This window comes from Ixodes scapularis, unplaced genomic scaffold, assembly GCF_016920785.2.
Source record: "Ixodes scapularis isolate PalLabHiFi unplaced genomic scaffold, ASM1692078v2 PGA_scaffold7__128_contigs__length_106722199, whole genome shotgun sequence".
Classification (NCBI taxonomy): domain Eukaryota; kingdom Metazoa; phylum Arthropoda; class Arachnida; order Ixodida; family Ixodidae; genus Ixodes; species Ixodes scapularis.
In genome coordinates this window covers 88,375,540-88,390,065 of record NW_024609882.1, presented here as the reverse complement: position 1 = coordinate 88,390,065, position 14,526 = coordinate 88,375,540, and the positions used below count along the sequence as shown (strand labels likewise).

The 14,526-nt window shown below is 52.2% G+C and overlaps 1 protein-coding gene across 1 annotated transcript in view; it reads right to left on the bottom strand.

Annotated features, from left to right (window-relative positions):
- Positions 1 to 6,455: 6,455 nt before the first annotated feature.
- The window catches only part of LOC8037139 (venom serine carboxypeptidase-like), a 99,300-nt gene continuing 91,229 nt past the window's right edge, over positions 6,456 to 14,526 (bottom strand). Inside the window, exon 3 of the mRNA XM_040211007.3 lies at positions 6,456 to 7,237. Coding sequence (XP_040066941.3) covers positions 6,456 to 7,237 — 782 coding nt within the window. The remainder of the gene's footprint in view (positions 7,238 to 14,526) is intronic.

Sequence of the window (14,526 nt, the reverse complement as noted above, 5' to 3'; positions counted from 1 at the left end):
CCAAGGAAATCCAACGCAAACATTTCTTGAGGAAAGTTAAACAATTCAAAAGTTGCGAGCGAGTGTGAATAAATAAAGCTAAGAGGAATGGTTTCTTTGGTGCAGCTTGCGAGTGCTATGCTCGTGGTCAGCTTTCAGTGGCATTTTCGACAGGAGGGCGCATGCACAGATATAATCGTCGTTCAAGCACGCGCACCCGTACATCTGACTGCATAGCCATAGGCCGTCCACAAAACGCGACGACTTTACCGACGCCGTGCTGGTTGCAAAGTGATACTCGTTCACTTCGTTTGATTATGCTGTTTTGTGTTACATAGAACTCAAATCGAATGGTTTACTTTTTACGCGCGGGGCGTACGCTTTACTTCTTGATTCGACCTCTTTCAAGCTAAGGTCACGGTCAAAAACATCGACGCGTATTGAATAAGTGCAGCCATCTTGAGATCTAAGCGATCACGCTAAGGACGCTGAGGGCAGTCCGCTCTACAACTTGCGAAGCGGAGCGCACGCTCACTCCGCTAACTTTACGCTCCAACTCAGAGCGGGCCACGCATGCGCGGTGGGGACGATGCTTCTCGCAGAGCGTAAAGTAGAGCAAAGAGGGCTCATAAAAGTGGCCTACTAATACTCATAGATTACGAACGCGCTCGTCGTGACTTCTCCTGACACTGCCCATGTACACCTTTGGCGTATAGAAAAAATTAACTTTTCACCAGACAGAGCAGCTGTGCTAGAAACAATGGAAACGCGAAATTTACACAAACCATGCAGGGTCTCACCTGTGAGCACAGCTCTAGTTTCGCCACGGTCAACCACCTATGTTCGTTTATGTCAGCAAGCAGGTGGCCGAACCTCTCGTTGATGTGACCCACGATGAGGTTCACAGAACTGAAGGACACCGACAAGTTCCGTCCAAACGCTCATCCAAGTACGAACAGACGGTCGGGATAGGCCAGTCGAGGAAGAACCATGCAAAGCGTCTCGCCAGATTGGCAACACCCTGCGCCGATCTGTCGGGTGCTGGTATTTGGAGGCCCGCACGCAGAACAGCCAGGTCCTTCTTTAAGCAGGATAGCTTCCTAAAGGGTTTCTTTTCTACGTTGGAAATATCCAGCAAACCGCGTTCGGAAAGGAAGCTTCGGCGCTTGATGGCACGAGGGATACGAATCATAGATTCGACGTCTCGCCATCTTAATCTCGTTAGTAGAAGTCTCCTTCCTTGTGAACAGCGGGGATTCATCGTGCAGTTGCCTTGCTAGCCTTGAGCAACACTGTACTCGTACTACGCAAAAGGATGTACTCCCAATGCGCAAACTTCGTCCTTTTCTCTTATTTTTCTACTTCGAATAAGTAAATATGTTTCAGTTTTAATTCGAGTGGAGCAGAAGCTACAAGAGCGAGCGCCGGCCTTTCAGGGTCCTTGATAAGCACGCGCGCTCGTGCAGTCCAAGCACTGTTTAGAGCAACATGCTCATGCTTATACCTTCGGCTTCACTCGCACACAAGGTGGAACGATTATATTTATATTTTATAGCTTAATATTTCTTCAGGTCTGTGCCTACTCTTTTGTGCTCAATATTCTCGCCTTCGTTTTTACTACCTCTACAATCACGCTCCCTTTTACTCTTTTGGTGTTAACGCTTAGGTTTTTTTGTTTTACTAGTACTATAAACGTCCACTTGTGGGGCTACGCAAGCAAATTTTTCGAACCCGCTCAAAACGCTCTTACGCTGAAGAAAAACGCTCTACTAAAACGCGTTTTTGGACCTCCGCTTTCCATTCCGGCGAAGCGGGCCGCGCATGCGCAGTTTGGCACCCTCAGAGCGGAGCGGAAGATGAAAACGGTATACTAAAACTCTCTAATATCTTCTTTTGGCAGGTATTGCGCAGCGATTACACACAATGCCTCTAACATAAACATGCTGCTCCACATGTGTATTCACAAGATGCAATACATCGTTCTCCCAACTTCGTTGAAATTTGGGCACGGAAGCGCGTAACCGTCGCTTTTTTGAAGTTCTACTTAGAGGCGAAGTGTTTACCGTAAAAAGTCGTTAATTATTTATTTTTTTCGTTCCACTACAAAGCTCGATTCGCTTCAATTTTTGTTTTTATGTCGTCTCTGCAGCGCTTTTACGTCAGTACTTTCGTGTTAAAGGACATCACATAATGTGCGAAAAAAAAAAAAAAAAAAAAACGGTACGATCGATGCTGCATAGCCTCTTTTTTGGGGTAGCGGACATTTCATCGAACGCCGTTTCATCGAACGCCGTTTCATCAAATGAATGGACATTTCATCGAACGCCATTTCATTGAACGCCGTTTCATCGAATCGCTAAGGGCTGTTTCATCGAATTTCTCTGTATCGAGTTTTGGGGCATAACAGTGCTTCATAGATGTTTTACCTTACATTTGTTAAGACCATACCTTGGCAAACCTCACTCATGAGGGCCCTCACTCACCCTCACTCACCCTCATCTTCACAGGTGAGGTGAGGGTGAGTGAGTTTCTGAACCAGGAAAATTCATGAGTGTGAGGGTGAGTGAGGGCTGTGAGTGCGGTGAGGGCGGTGAGGGCGGTGAGGGCGGTGAGGGCCGTGAGGGCGGTGAGGGCGATGAGGGTCATGAGTGCGTGAGGGGCGTGAGGGCGGTGAGTGGCGTGAGGGCGGTGAGTGCGTGGGGGGTGTGAGGGCCATGAGTGCGTGAGGGCAGTGAGTGGCATGAGAGGCGTGAGGGCCGTGAGGGCGGTGAGTGCATGAGGTGTGTGAGGGCCATGAGTGCGTGAGGGCGGTGGGTGCGTGAGGCCCCCTTCAGATCGAGCATCTTTCTCAGCAATTTTGGTGTTAATGGCGGGTTGTTCTCTAGCTTTCCCTAGATCAACACGAATTGCTGAGATCGGGTCCGGCTCGAAATAAGCAAGCAACTCGGAGCAATTCGAATACGTTTGAAGCGGCTGCATCCAATCAGGGACGCAAAATTTTCACGTGATACCTCGTGCCGGTGATGATGACACCGAATGACTTGGTTCTGGTCTGAAATCGATCGTTTTTTTGAAAATAAACTGGTTTCAGAAAGGTGCATCAGTATTCTTAACGAGGTTTAAATGCATAAAAACACGTTTATAACGTGTAATTCTGTCTAAATAGTGCAAGAAAAAGAAAATTTTATGATGACGATGGCAAATTGCAGCAATTGGTTGCTGCGTGTGATCCCGTGTTGCTGGTGTTGCGACGTAAAGTTTCCGGGCGAAATTGCCCCATCTGAAGCTGGCCTGAGTGGCGTGAGGGCCATGAGTGCGTGAGGGGCGTGAGGGCCGCATGGGCGGTGAGGGGCGTGAGGGCGGTGAGGGCGGTGAGTGGCGTGAGGGCCGTGAGGGCGGTGAGGGCGGTGAGGGCGGTGAGGGCGGTGAGGGCCGTGAGGGCGGTGAGTGGCGTGAGGGCCGTGAAGGCCGTGAGGGCGGTGAGGGCCGTGAGGGCGGTGAGGGCGGTGAGGGCGGTGAGGTCGGTGAGGGCCGCGAGGGCGGTGAGTGTCGTGAGGGCGGTGAGTGTCGTGAGGGCCATGAGTGAGTGAGGGCCGTGAGGGGCGTGAGGGCGGTGAGTGCGTGAGGGCCGTGAGGTTCAGTGAGGGTGAGTGAAGGGCTGAAGGTGAGTGTGACTGTGAGGGTGAGGGTGAGTGAGGGGCTGAAAATGAGCGTAGCTGTGAGGGTGAGGGTGAGTGAGGGGCTTAGGTGAGTGTGGCTGTGAGGGTGAGGGTGAGTGAGGGCGACCTAAAGTGCCGACCTCTGCTTAAATGTTTTCACTAAAAATAAACCATGTTCTGTTATCTAAACAACAACGAGTCCTTTCCCCAAATTCCACAAACACCACCACGCCACTCGACAAAAAGTGTTTTTTTCACGTCGATGCCAGATATTTTCTTACGTAGTTGCGCCATGAACTTCCTTCTCCGGCATTATGACGTAACCACTGCAGCGCTACGGCCTCCTCTTCTAGGAGGTGTTGGTGGCTGCGTATTTTCGGCACCGATTTAGTCTCCAGAGGGCGTGGCCAATGACGTCACGGACATCAAAATAACTGCTTTTATTTTGACGTCAACAACACGTTTTCTTTGGATGCCGCTGACTGCGTTTTGAAATGTCGGTCGCTCGGCGTGTGTGTGGTCGGGTGCTCGGCGGCTCGGCGGTGTCCGCGCTGGTGCGTGTTGTCGACGTTGCCGCCTGTACTCGTCGCGTTCTCAGGAACATCAAAATAAGCGTTCTCCATTTTCAAACTTGGCCCGGTGCCGTCTGTCACTCCTGTCGCAAATGAAGATTACGTCTACCGGAGGCGACAGAGCCCAGCCGCAGTAATTTTCTACGCATTTTTCTACACTTGTGTGTAATACGACGGATTATCACCCTTGCACAGAATAGCTGCAAAGGCCGTGGCGAGCGAGTAGCCTTGACTGGCATGGCTGCACCCGCTGCAGGAGTGCTCGTGCCGCGTGATCCAAAGAAACTAGCTCGCGCTTTTAGCACTGTCGTCGACAACATTCTTTTTCTTCTTTTTTTCAACGTTAATCGTAAAAAAGAAATGCCGTTAGTATCGCCAAATGCCCCAACAAAACGAAATGTTCCGAAAAAAGGAAAACAGTAAGCCTCCACTGCGGATCGAAACGCCGACCGCTTGCGTATGAGGCATACATCTTAACCGCTAAGCTACGCTACAGCTTCGGGAACCTCTTTTTGACAATTCGTTCTATACGAGACTTTCGGACGGCACTTAACACGGAGTATCGTCGGTGGAGTACCGTCGGACGGCGCTTGAACACTCTGCAAAAGTGCCGTCGGACGGTTCTGTAGTCGAATCTTCTTTTGCAGCAGGAGTGACCGACGGCACCGGCCGAAATGAAAAAACACTGTTTCTGGATGTGGGCAATGGATAGCGACGAGCCCAGGCGGCACGTCGACACACACCAGCGAGTCGAGCACCCGACCACGCGCACACACTCGCCGACCGACCGACGTTTCAAAATGCAGTCGGCATCCAAAATAAAATGTGTTTACATCAAAGAACACCAAACAGAATCTGGACGTCCGTGAATTCACTGGCCCCTGGACTTCAAATCGGTGCCGAAAATGCGCACCCGTTTTTCTATCGACGGTGGCCAGACTAGCTCCAGAAGTGCGGCTGCTTGCAAACGTCTGCAAGTCCTGCTTTAGGGCGCCGCCATTTTGCTCGTCTGGGTGCGCTTGGACGCGACATAATCGGATTGCGAAGCCTTGTTAAGGCGTCGTAATCAGATTATGGCCAAGTCCAAATGCACCCCACTGAGCAATATGGCGCCGCCCTGAAGTGGAACTTGCAAACGTGCATACCATACCAAGCATAACGAATCGTAACGCACGCATAACATTCTGCTCTCCCCGGGTTTGTCAGAATTATCGGGGCAAGTTTACTTTGTAATTCCTCAATACCTCCCACATTTTATCGGCTCCCATATTAGACAGATTACAAGGTGATTGAAGGAGACGCCAAGCTCTTTAGATCGACCGCAAAATTCGGTTTCTTAACCTATCGCGCTGCGACTTTGTGCAGCGTTGCCCACAGATGGTGCATTTCTTTTGTAAAATTTGCAAAGAGCAAACTTACCTGAGGAAAAAGTAGAGAAAGAAAAAGGCTTAGCTCCTATGGTAACGCAGCGACGCCACCGGTCTTCAAACAACACGGCGCCGTTTCGCACGGGAGACAAGATATGGCGCATGTAGTCACGACGCCAACTGCCGCCAACGAACGAGCATACGACACCGAGAGCCGACGTCTTTAGCAGATAGGGATCTGCAGTTCCTTGTTGATACCGCGCCTGTTTTTGTTTCTGTGACTGTCGCCGCCTGCGGAACGCCGCCGCTTTTGAGTCGAAAAGATCGCCTGCTAGAAACGCCGGCTCTCGGTGCCGTATGCTCGTACGTCGGCGGCGTTCGTTGCACCATCTCTTGTCTTCCGTGCGAAACGGCGCCGTGTTGTTTGAAGACCGGTGGCGTCGCTGCGTTTCCATAGAAGCTAGGCCTTTTTCTGTCTTTACTTTTTCCTCAGGTAAGTTCGCTCTTTGCAAATTTTACAAAAAAAAAAAAAAAAAAAGCACCATCTGAGGGCAACGCTGCACAAGGTCGTAGCGCGATAGGTTAAGAAACCGAATTTTGCGGTCGATTTAAAGAGCCTGGCGTCTCCTTGAATCACCCTGTAGTTAATTGATTAAATGTCGTTGACAAATAATCGGTGAACAGGCTTCATAATTGTGCAACATACGACTGAGGGACAGAGAAATAAAGTGAATGACAGTTTTTGTGGCTAGTCGTCCCGCGGATTGTACAGGATAATAACCAGCACTCATAATTTGATATGTTCATTCGTATTTATTAAGGCTTGCAAGAGTCGGGCGCGGAGGGCCCGGTTACTCGTGTGATATCCTCAGCGCATTTCAAACGAAAGGCTTGCCGTCTATGAACCTTGTAATCATATCGTATGCCACATCGGGTTGGTCGTACGGCAGGATGTGCCCTCCGTTTCGGACAAGGACCTCGGTGAAGTTGGCCGCCTGTCTCACGTAGCCGTAGACGTCCCCTCCTCCGGGAGTCCTCCAGACCTGTATGGAGGCAGCCGCGAGAGCACTTGCCCCGGTCCAATTGAGGGAAGCGAGGAAGTTCTCAGTGAAGGGGTACGCAACGACGATATCCAGCTGACCGCTGTACAGGAGGACCTTGTACTTCTCCAGCAAAGGGGTGAACAACGGCTTGGCAGACACCATCTGATCCGCATAGAAGTCATTGTACACCTTGTCGCTAGAGTCGTTAAAGGGGAGGCTCCCGACGTGTATCGACTTGCGCACTCGAGTTGTCTGAAGGAAAGGAACGTAATAGGCCTGATCTTCGGGCGCCTTGGTAAGGAGGTAATTGTAGTAATTGGTAAAGCCGGTGAAATTAGTGTAGAGGCTCGGACTGCCGTCGAAGACCGAAGAAATGGCGTCGTTGGCTTCCAGATAGCGTCCTTGCTTGATCAGGCCGATGGCGGCGTCGGTCTTCTGCCGTATGACGGCTGCCTGCTTCCTGTCCACCAGACTGATTCCGTACAGGTAGTCTGCGTAGTCCAGCATCGTTACGGGGTCGACAAAGCCGTTGCCAACGGCGATTCCCTTGAGGTTGATCTTGACCCGTGGCTGGACGGCAGTGTCGATGGCGTGTCCAATGGCGGGAACGTACTTGCCTGTCACCAAAGTATGGAGGAAACACAAATCAAACACAATGATTAATCAACAGATATCAATTGACTTACTTTACATTCACAGGCCTCTTAGGCATAATTAACGCCTCTATTTGCATGGAGAATCGGGAATATATCAGCTGGTCTCGTTGTTTCTTTGAATATCCTACGAGAAGTAAAAATATTATTTTTTCTGTTAATATTTTTTGTTGGTTTAATCTATGTATCTGTTTTAAGTTTAAATTACAGCAATAATTTGTCTTAACAATTATTTCGAGAGACATAAACTTCAACGGGCAGCAAGCCTCGGGAATACAGTTTGATCAACAAGGATATGTATTGTAACAAATAAAAACGTGCAGATGTAGACCATAAATGGTCTACATTCATCGACAAAGCCGTTGCCGTCGCCAAGGCTCCCCTTGAAGGGGAACCTTCAAGTTTAAAGAAAAAAGTCATCATGCGTCGGCGACGGAAGAGCGACTGTTTCGAAGCAGCCCCATACGGTTGCTTTGTCCGAAAGTGCTCTTTTTAACCTCGATCGCAAGGAGCAAAAGCGAACAATAATCCCGAACCCAGACGCTCACGGGAAGGGGGGGCTGCGTCGGCCTGCGCCGCCGCTTCCCGTTGAGGGCTTCTTCGCTGGTGTGCCGACTGCCGTTTCGCCGGCATCGGTCCTGTTTACCGCGGTATGTAAGTATAGTGCCCGTAATGTGAGAGCCGTGTGTCCATACGCCACTTTGCCGCTGTTTTGGTTTCCATCTAGCCGAGCCAGAAAACATCTCGCGACGAGTTGACCGCGCCGCGAGTGACGAAGAAGAAGCAAACATGACGACGGTTTGTGCGATTGCTTTGGTGGCTCCGGTGTTGAGTGTCTTCAACGTCCTCGTGAGAAGGTTCCCCTGCCCTTCGAAGTTATTGCAAGCACCGCGAAAGATGTGGAATCATCGTCTCAACTACAAATAAGCAGGCCTTCACAAGCAACAACGGTGCCGAGCAGGCGCTCGGCACAGTTGTGTCAGGCTCACGCAGCCAGCGGCACAGTTGTGCTGGTTGCGTCGTCAGATGTTCAACAACGCCGAGGTATTTTCATTTGTCATTTGGAATGGCTTCAAGAGTGGGAAATTAATCTATTTCGCGGATTGTTAACGCCGAGGCGAGTGCCCTCCGTTGCAGTGCCGTCGTCGCGCAAAGTGCAGAGAAAACCGGGTGGCGATGGCGGCGGTGCTCTTTGATCTTGCGCCGTCGGGTTCATGAAGTCCGGAGTAAACGCACGTACGTGCGTCTGCTGGATCGGTGTTTTGGACTTCCTCAAAACTCTTTCTCACGCGCATTTTCCTTGTGAAGCTTAGTAGCTCATTACACCTCATCGTCGACTGCGCTCATTTGACTACGACGGACGAGCCTGCGTGATGTGAATTTCACTGCCTAAGATCCTTGGTGTGCTGAAACGAGGGCTAATAAAATATCACCGCGAACTTCTGAACAAACGAGTCGAAGTTTCGTCTGCTATCATAACTGATCGCCTGTCACAATATTAATCAGTAGCGTTCCTAGACTCCGTCCTCACAGGCACCGTGCTTCGTTGCCCGATAGTGTCTCCTGGTACTGTTGTGTGTTGGCAACCGAGGATATCCAGGGATGCCGGTGAACTGGTGCACGCGCGCAGGCACGAGACGTTCGACTGCTCTGGCCCCAACCCGGTCGGTTGTGCCCGCTGTATGCTGTAATGTATATATTATGTAAAGATTAAATACACAACATTGGCGACGAAGTGGAGTCAACCTGCGGCGGAAGACCTTCTAGAGCGCCGTTCACGGCGCCATGGCAGAAGCAAAGGCATCAGCGGCGCCGGCATTCGGCGGCATTGAAGAGTTCGCACCGAGCACCGGTGCAACATGGCCACTGTACCACGAAAGACTTGAGTTCTACTTTATCGCTAATGAGATCAAGTCAGCCGAGAAGAAGCGTGCAATCCTGTGCACGGTCTGCGGGGCGGCAACGTACGCCATCGTTCGTTCACTCTGCTCACCGGCTCTACCTTCCGAGACGAGCTACGACGACATCGTCTCGCGACTGGCGGCCCACTTCAACCCGAGGCCGTCCGCCATTGTTCAGCGTTTCCAGTTCGGGAAGCGCGACCAGCGTCAAGGAGAAAGTATCGCCGACTACATCGCCGAGCTTCGTCGGCTGTCGGAGCACTGCGTTTTCGGGCCAACGTTGGACGACATGCTCAGAGACAGGTTAGTCTGCGGCCTCCGGGAAGAGTCCCTTCAGCGACGGCTTCTCTCCGAGCCGGAACTAACCTTCGCGGTGGCCAAAGAGAAGGCGATAGCAGCAGAGTACGCCCACCACCAGACAGAAAAGATCAGGGGGGCGTCCGCAGAGACCAGCGATGTGTGTCGTGTTGGTAAGCAAATGGCTCCGAGAGCTAAGCCTAATGCCGAGGCAGCAAGAGAAAGGACTGCGTCGAAGTCACAGCAAGACGCTGGCAAGTGTTTTCGCTGTGGAGGGTCACACGCACCAGACGAGTGTCGTTTTCGACACGCACAGTGCCACTTTTGCAAGCAGCGGGGCCATATCGTGAAAGTTTGTCGACGAAAAGCGAAACAGTCCTCACCGACGCCTAGGCCTACAGGTGGCAGCCGCCAGAACGGCCGGCGGCGCGACAGTGAAACAGCGGATGTTTTCGGCATCTTCCAAATGACTGCCGAGGAACCTGCTATCCGCGTGGTCGTAGAAGTGAACGGGAACCCTCTCGAGATGGAAGTCGACTCAGGAGCGGTGTGCTCCGTGATCAACGAGAGAACTATGCGTCAGCTGCGGTTGTCCAAGCACAAGCTGCGACCGTGTGAACTACGTCTTCGCACTTACAACCAGCAGGAATTGAAGGTGCTAGGCTCCGTGATGGTCCAAGTCACCTATAAAGGGCGTCAAAAACGACTGCGTCTCGTCGTGATCAAGGGAGCAGGCGTAGGCTTGCTTGGCCGAGACTGGTTCAAGGCTCTTGGGATTGAGCTGAGAGTCAATCAGCTGGAAGAAGCAACGAACAATCAGAGCCCGTCCAGCGCAGCAGTGCTGAGTCGTCACGCCGACGTTTTCCAACCAGGTCTAGGCAAGAGCAAGGGACCACCAGTTCGAGTCGAAGTGGAACCGACTGCCCAGCCCAAGTTTTTCAAACCGTCCAGTTCCCTTTGCCTTACTACCAAAAGTGGATGAAGCCTTGGACAAGCTCATCAGGCAAGGCATTTTGGAACCGGTCCGACATTCCAGTTGGGCGACTCCAATAGTACCTGTGGTAAAAAAGGATGGCACAGTGCGAATCTGTGGCGACTACAAGAGTACGGTAAACCCTGTGGTCCGTTGGGAAAGCTACCCCCTACCCACACCTGAGGAATTTTTCGCGAAGCTGGCAGGCTGTGCAAGGTTTTCCAAGCTTGATTTAGACCAAGCGTACCTGCAGCTGACAGTTGACAGTGAGACAGCTGACCTTCTCACCATCACCACACACCGTGGACTTTTCCGTGTCACGCGCCTACAGTTCGGAGTAGCTGTTGCAGTCGCTATTTTTCAGAGGTACATGGAAGAGCTGCTGCAAGGGCTGGAAGGGGTGCAAGTTTTTCTTGATGACATCCTGGTAGGCGGTAAAGATGAAGCCGAGCACAACACCCGTCTGCAAGCTGTGCTTCAAAGAATTCAAGACGACGGTGTCCGGCTAAAAAGGGACAAGTGCGTTTTTGGAGTGGATGAAGTATTCCTAGGATACAAGGTCAGCAAGGCAGGAATACAGCCGACAGACGACAAGGTCAAGGCTATCCATGGGGCACCCGAGCCAAAATGCAAGAAGGAGTTGCAAGCGTTCCTGGGGGCACTCAACTTCTACAACAGGTTCCTACGGGGAGCGGCACACACTTTGGAGCCCTTGTACAGGCTGCTCGACAACGGCCATAAGTGGAGATGGACTACGCAGGAAGCAGAGGCTTTTCTGCGGGCCAAGCAGCTACTGCAGTCTTCGGACGTCCTTGCCCATTACAGTGTCCACCAGCCACTAGTCATGGCATGTGATGCCTCTCCGTACGGACTTGGGGTGGTACTCAGCCACGTTGATAGCGAAGGCCGGGAGGTACCGGTAGCCTATGGCTCTCGAACTATGACAGCTGCCGAAAGGAACTACGCACAGACAGACCGGGAAGCTCTGGCGATAGGTTTTGGAATACGAAAGTTCCACAAGTTCATCTACGGTCGGCATTTTCGGATCGTGACCGATCACAAACCTCTACTGGGACTCTTGCATCACGCAAAACCGATGCCTCAAGTGCTGTCGCCGAGGATGTTGCGATGGTCGTTAATGTTGTCGGCTTACGACTACGAGCTGGAGTACAGGCCTGCTCATCAGCTCAGGAACGCGGATGCACTGAGTCGACTGCCTCTAACTGTGGAAGACAGCTCAACTGACGAGAAACTTTTTGAAGTCCGGATGCTGGAGACTGCGCCGGAGATTCCGTGGGATGCCCAGAAGATTGCCCGATGCACCCGGAACGACCCAACCTTGTCCAGAGTTCGACATTGGACGGGGGTTGGATGGCCTCAAGGCAGGCTGCCGGACGAGTTCAAGCCATTTGTTCGACGGCAGCACGAGTTGTCGGAGTATCGGGGATGCCTGCTGTGGGGATGTAGAGTCATCATTCCAGAGCAAGCGAGAGACCAGGTTTTGGAGCTGCTGCATACCACGCATCCCGGGATCGTCCGCATGAAGGCGCTTGCCAGAAGCACAGTTTGGTGGCCGGGTATCGACCAAGATATCGAAAGGAAGGTCCGAACCTGCCTGCCCTGCCAGGAGACAAGGCCGCAACCTGCACGTGCAAGACTGCATCCGTGGGAATTTGCCAGAAACCCATGGTCCCGAATCCACATCGATTTTGCAGGACCCTTCCAAGGAAAGGTTTTTCTTCTGGCGGTGGATGCGCATTCGAAATGGCTGGAAGTCATCCAGATAGCATCCATGTCGTCAGCAGCAGTGTGTCAAAGGTTGCGAGTGCTGTTCGCAACACACGGTGTTCCCGACACTATAGTCTCGGACAATGGGACAGCGTTCGTCTCACAAGAATTTGAAGAATTTTTGCAGAGAAACCAGATCCGGCACGTTAAGGTGGCGCCATATCATCCATCGTCAAATGGCCAAGTGGAGCGCATGGTCCAAGAAACTAAACAAGTCCTCAGGCGCATGGAAGGAGGCGACATGGCCACCAAGTTGGCCCGATTTCTTTTGAGTCAGCATATTCTCCCGCACTCAACGACCGGAAAGAGTCCGGCGGAATTGTTGATGGGTCGGAGACTCCGTACTGCACTGGACCGGCTTCACCCAGACCTACAAGCAGAGATGGTGGACAAGCAAGAGGAACAAGCGCTGCGGGGAAGACAAGGTGTACGTGAATTCGAGCCGCGAGAACCAGTCTTCATCCGCAATTATTTAGCAGGCCCCAAGTGGCTACCCGGTATCATCACTGAGATCACCGGTCCGCTGTCTTACAAGGTTCGCACCATCGACGGTCGTTTCTGGAAGCGGCACGTGGACCAAATCCGGAGACGGGAGTGGAGCACATACCTGGACGAGGAGGAGCCTACGACAGAGCTGTCACCTCAGCAGCTCTCCTTACCAAGCGAGCCATCGCTTAGGAATGAATCGGTGGAAGAGTGCCCACCATCTACGAGTCAAGCGGACTTCCCTGAGGAGTCAACCCCAGTGGCAACACCTCCAGCTTCCCCACTACGTTCACCTGCTTCACCCCATGAACCGAGGCACCAAACAGTGTTGCCAACTTCAGCGCCTGCGCAAGAACAGTCAAATCGTCCCCAGCGACAACGGCGACGTCCCGACTACCTAAAGGACTATGTGACCTAGGGGGGAGGGATGTTGTGTGTTGGCAACCGAGGATATCCAGGGATGCCGGTGAACTGGTACACGCGCGCAGGCACGAGACGTTCGACTGCTCTGGCCCCAACCCGGTCGGTTGTGCCAATACCACCTAGAACACAAGGCCTGCGCGTTTCCTCCTCTAAACGTCATCACTAGTAGATCCCCTCAGCGCCCCCTAGCTAGCCCGGATGAGCAACATCGTCTGCTACATCGTCTGCTCCATCGCCTGCTTCAGTGGTTTGTGTAACAGATAATGAAACAGATGCTCACGCCGAGTGTCTCTTGCAAATAGCATACGATGAAGTTAGACGTTCACGTGGAGCGTCAAATGCATGAGCGAAATTGCCTTACTGCTGCGCGAAGGGCTGTAAAGCCCTTCGTTGGACGCTGGACGCTGACGCTGGACGCCATTTTCGAGGGCGCTGTTTATACCTCGGGTAGCTGTTTCGAAGCGTTCTACCGCAGAACGAGCGCGCGCGCTAGAAATGCGCGTCTCAAAGCCAGGAGCGCGTGCTCGCTCGCGCTCCTGGCCGAGGGAGCGTTCGCGTGCCCGTCGCAAATGCACTGGAAGCTCGCTATCAGCTCGCGCTCAGCAGTCACACACACAGCTGCGGCCGCAAGTGAATGCGACGTAGTTGCGACGCGGCCTCTACTCTCGTCAAGCTTCGGGCTGTTTGCCGCGTGGGGCGGGTCGGGGATCTACTAACGAAACGTCATGCGCAGGCCTTGTCTTCTAGGTGGTATTGGTTGTGCCCGCTGTATGCTGTAATGTATATATTATGTAAAGATTATATACACAACAGGTACCTCGTAGAATTCCAGCTCCCACATCAAGTAAGTACCATCCTCTAGAACTGGCAATTAATAGTTTCGAACCCAGACGCTCGCAGTGTGTGTGTGTGTGTGTGGGGGGGGGGGGGGGGGGACGCGTAATAACATACTTGGAGCCCTCGTTTACGCCGCTTCGCAGCGGCAGACAAGGCGCCACATTACAAAAGAAAGCTAATCCGAGCTGTCTATGTAACCAGACCCATTCGCTCGTCATTCGATGAAACGTCGTGGTCTAGTTTTCATTCGCTAAAACGGCGTTCGATCAAGTGAACGCCTCCCACTTATTTCGGCTCGGCAGAGCCGCGCTGCCGCAGAAAGGCAAGCAGGTCGCGAAAATCGGTCTCAAACGTGCCACGAATGTAATGTCGTATACAAGAAGCCAACAATCAAGCATTTGAAAGCTACAAGAAAGCGGTAGCGAAATATTTACTACGCAATGAACCCGGACTGAAACGCGGATGTCAAGGGTCAGCAGACACCGAGAACATTTAAGACAAGAAAGGTTTTCTCTTGTTTTCTTGATCGAGATGGGTTCTCGAATGTT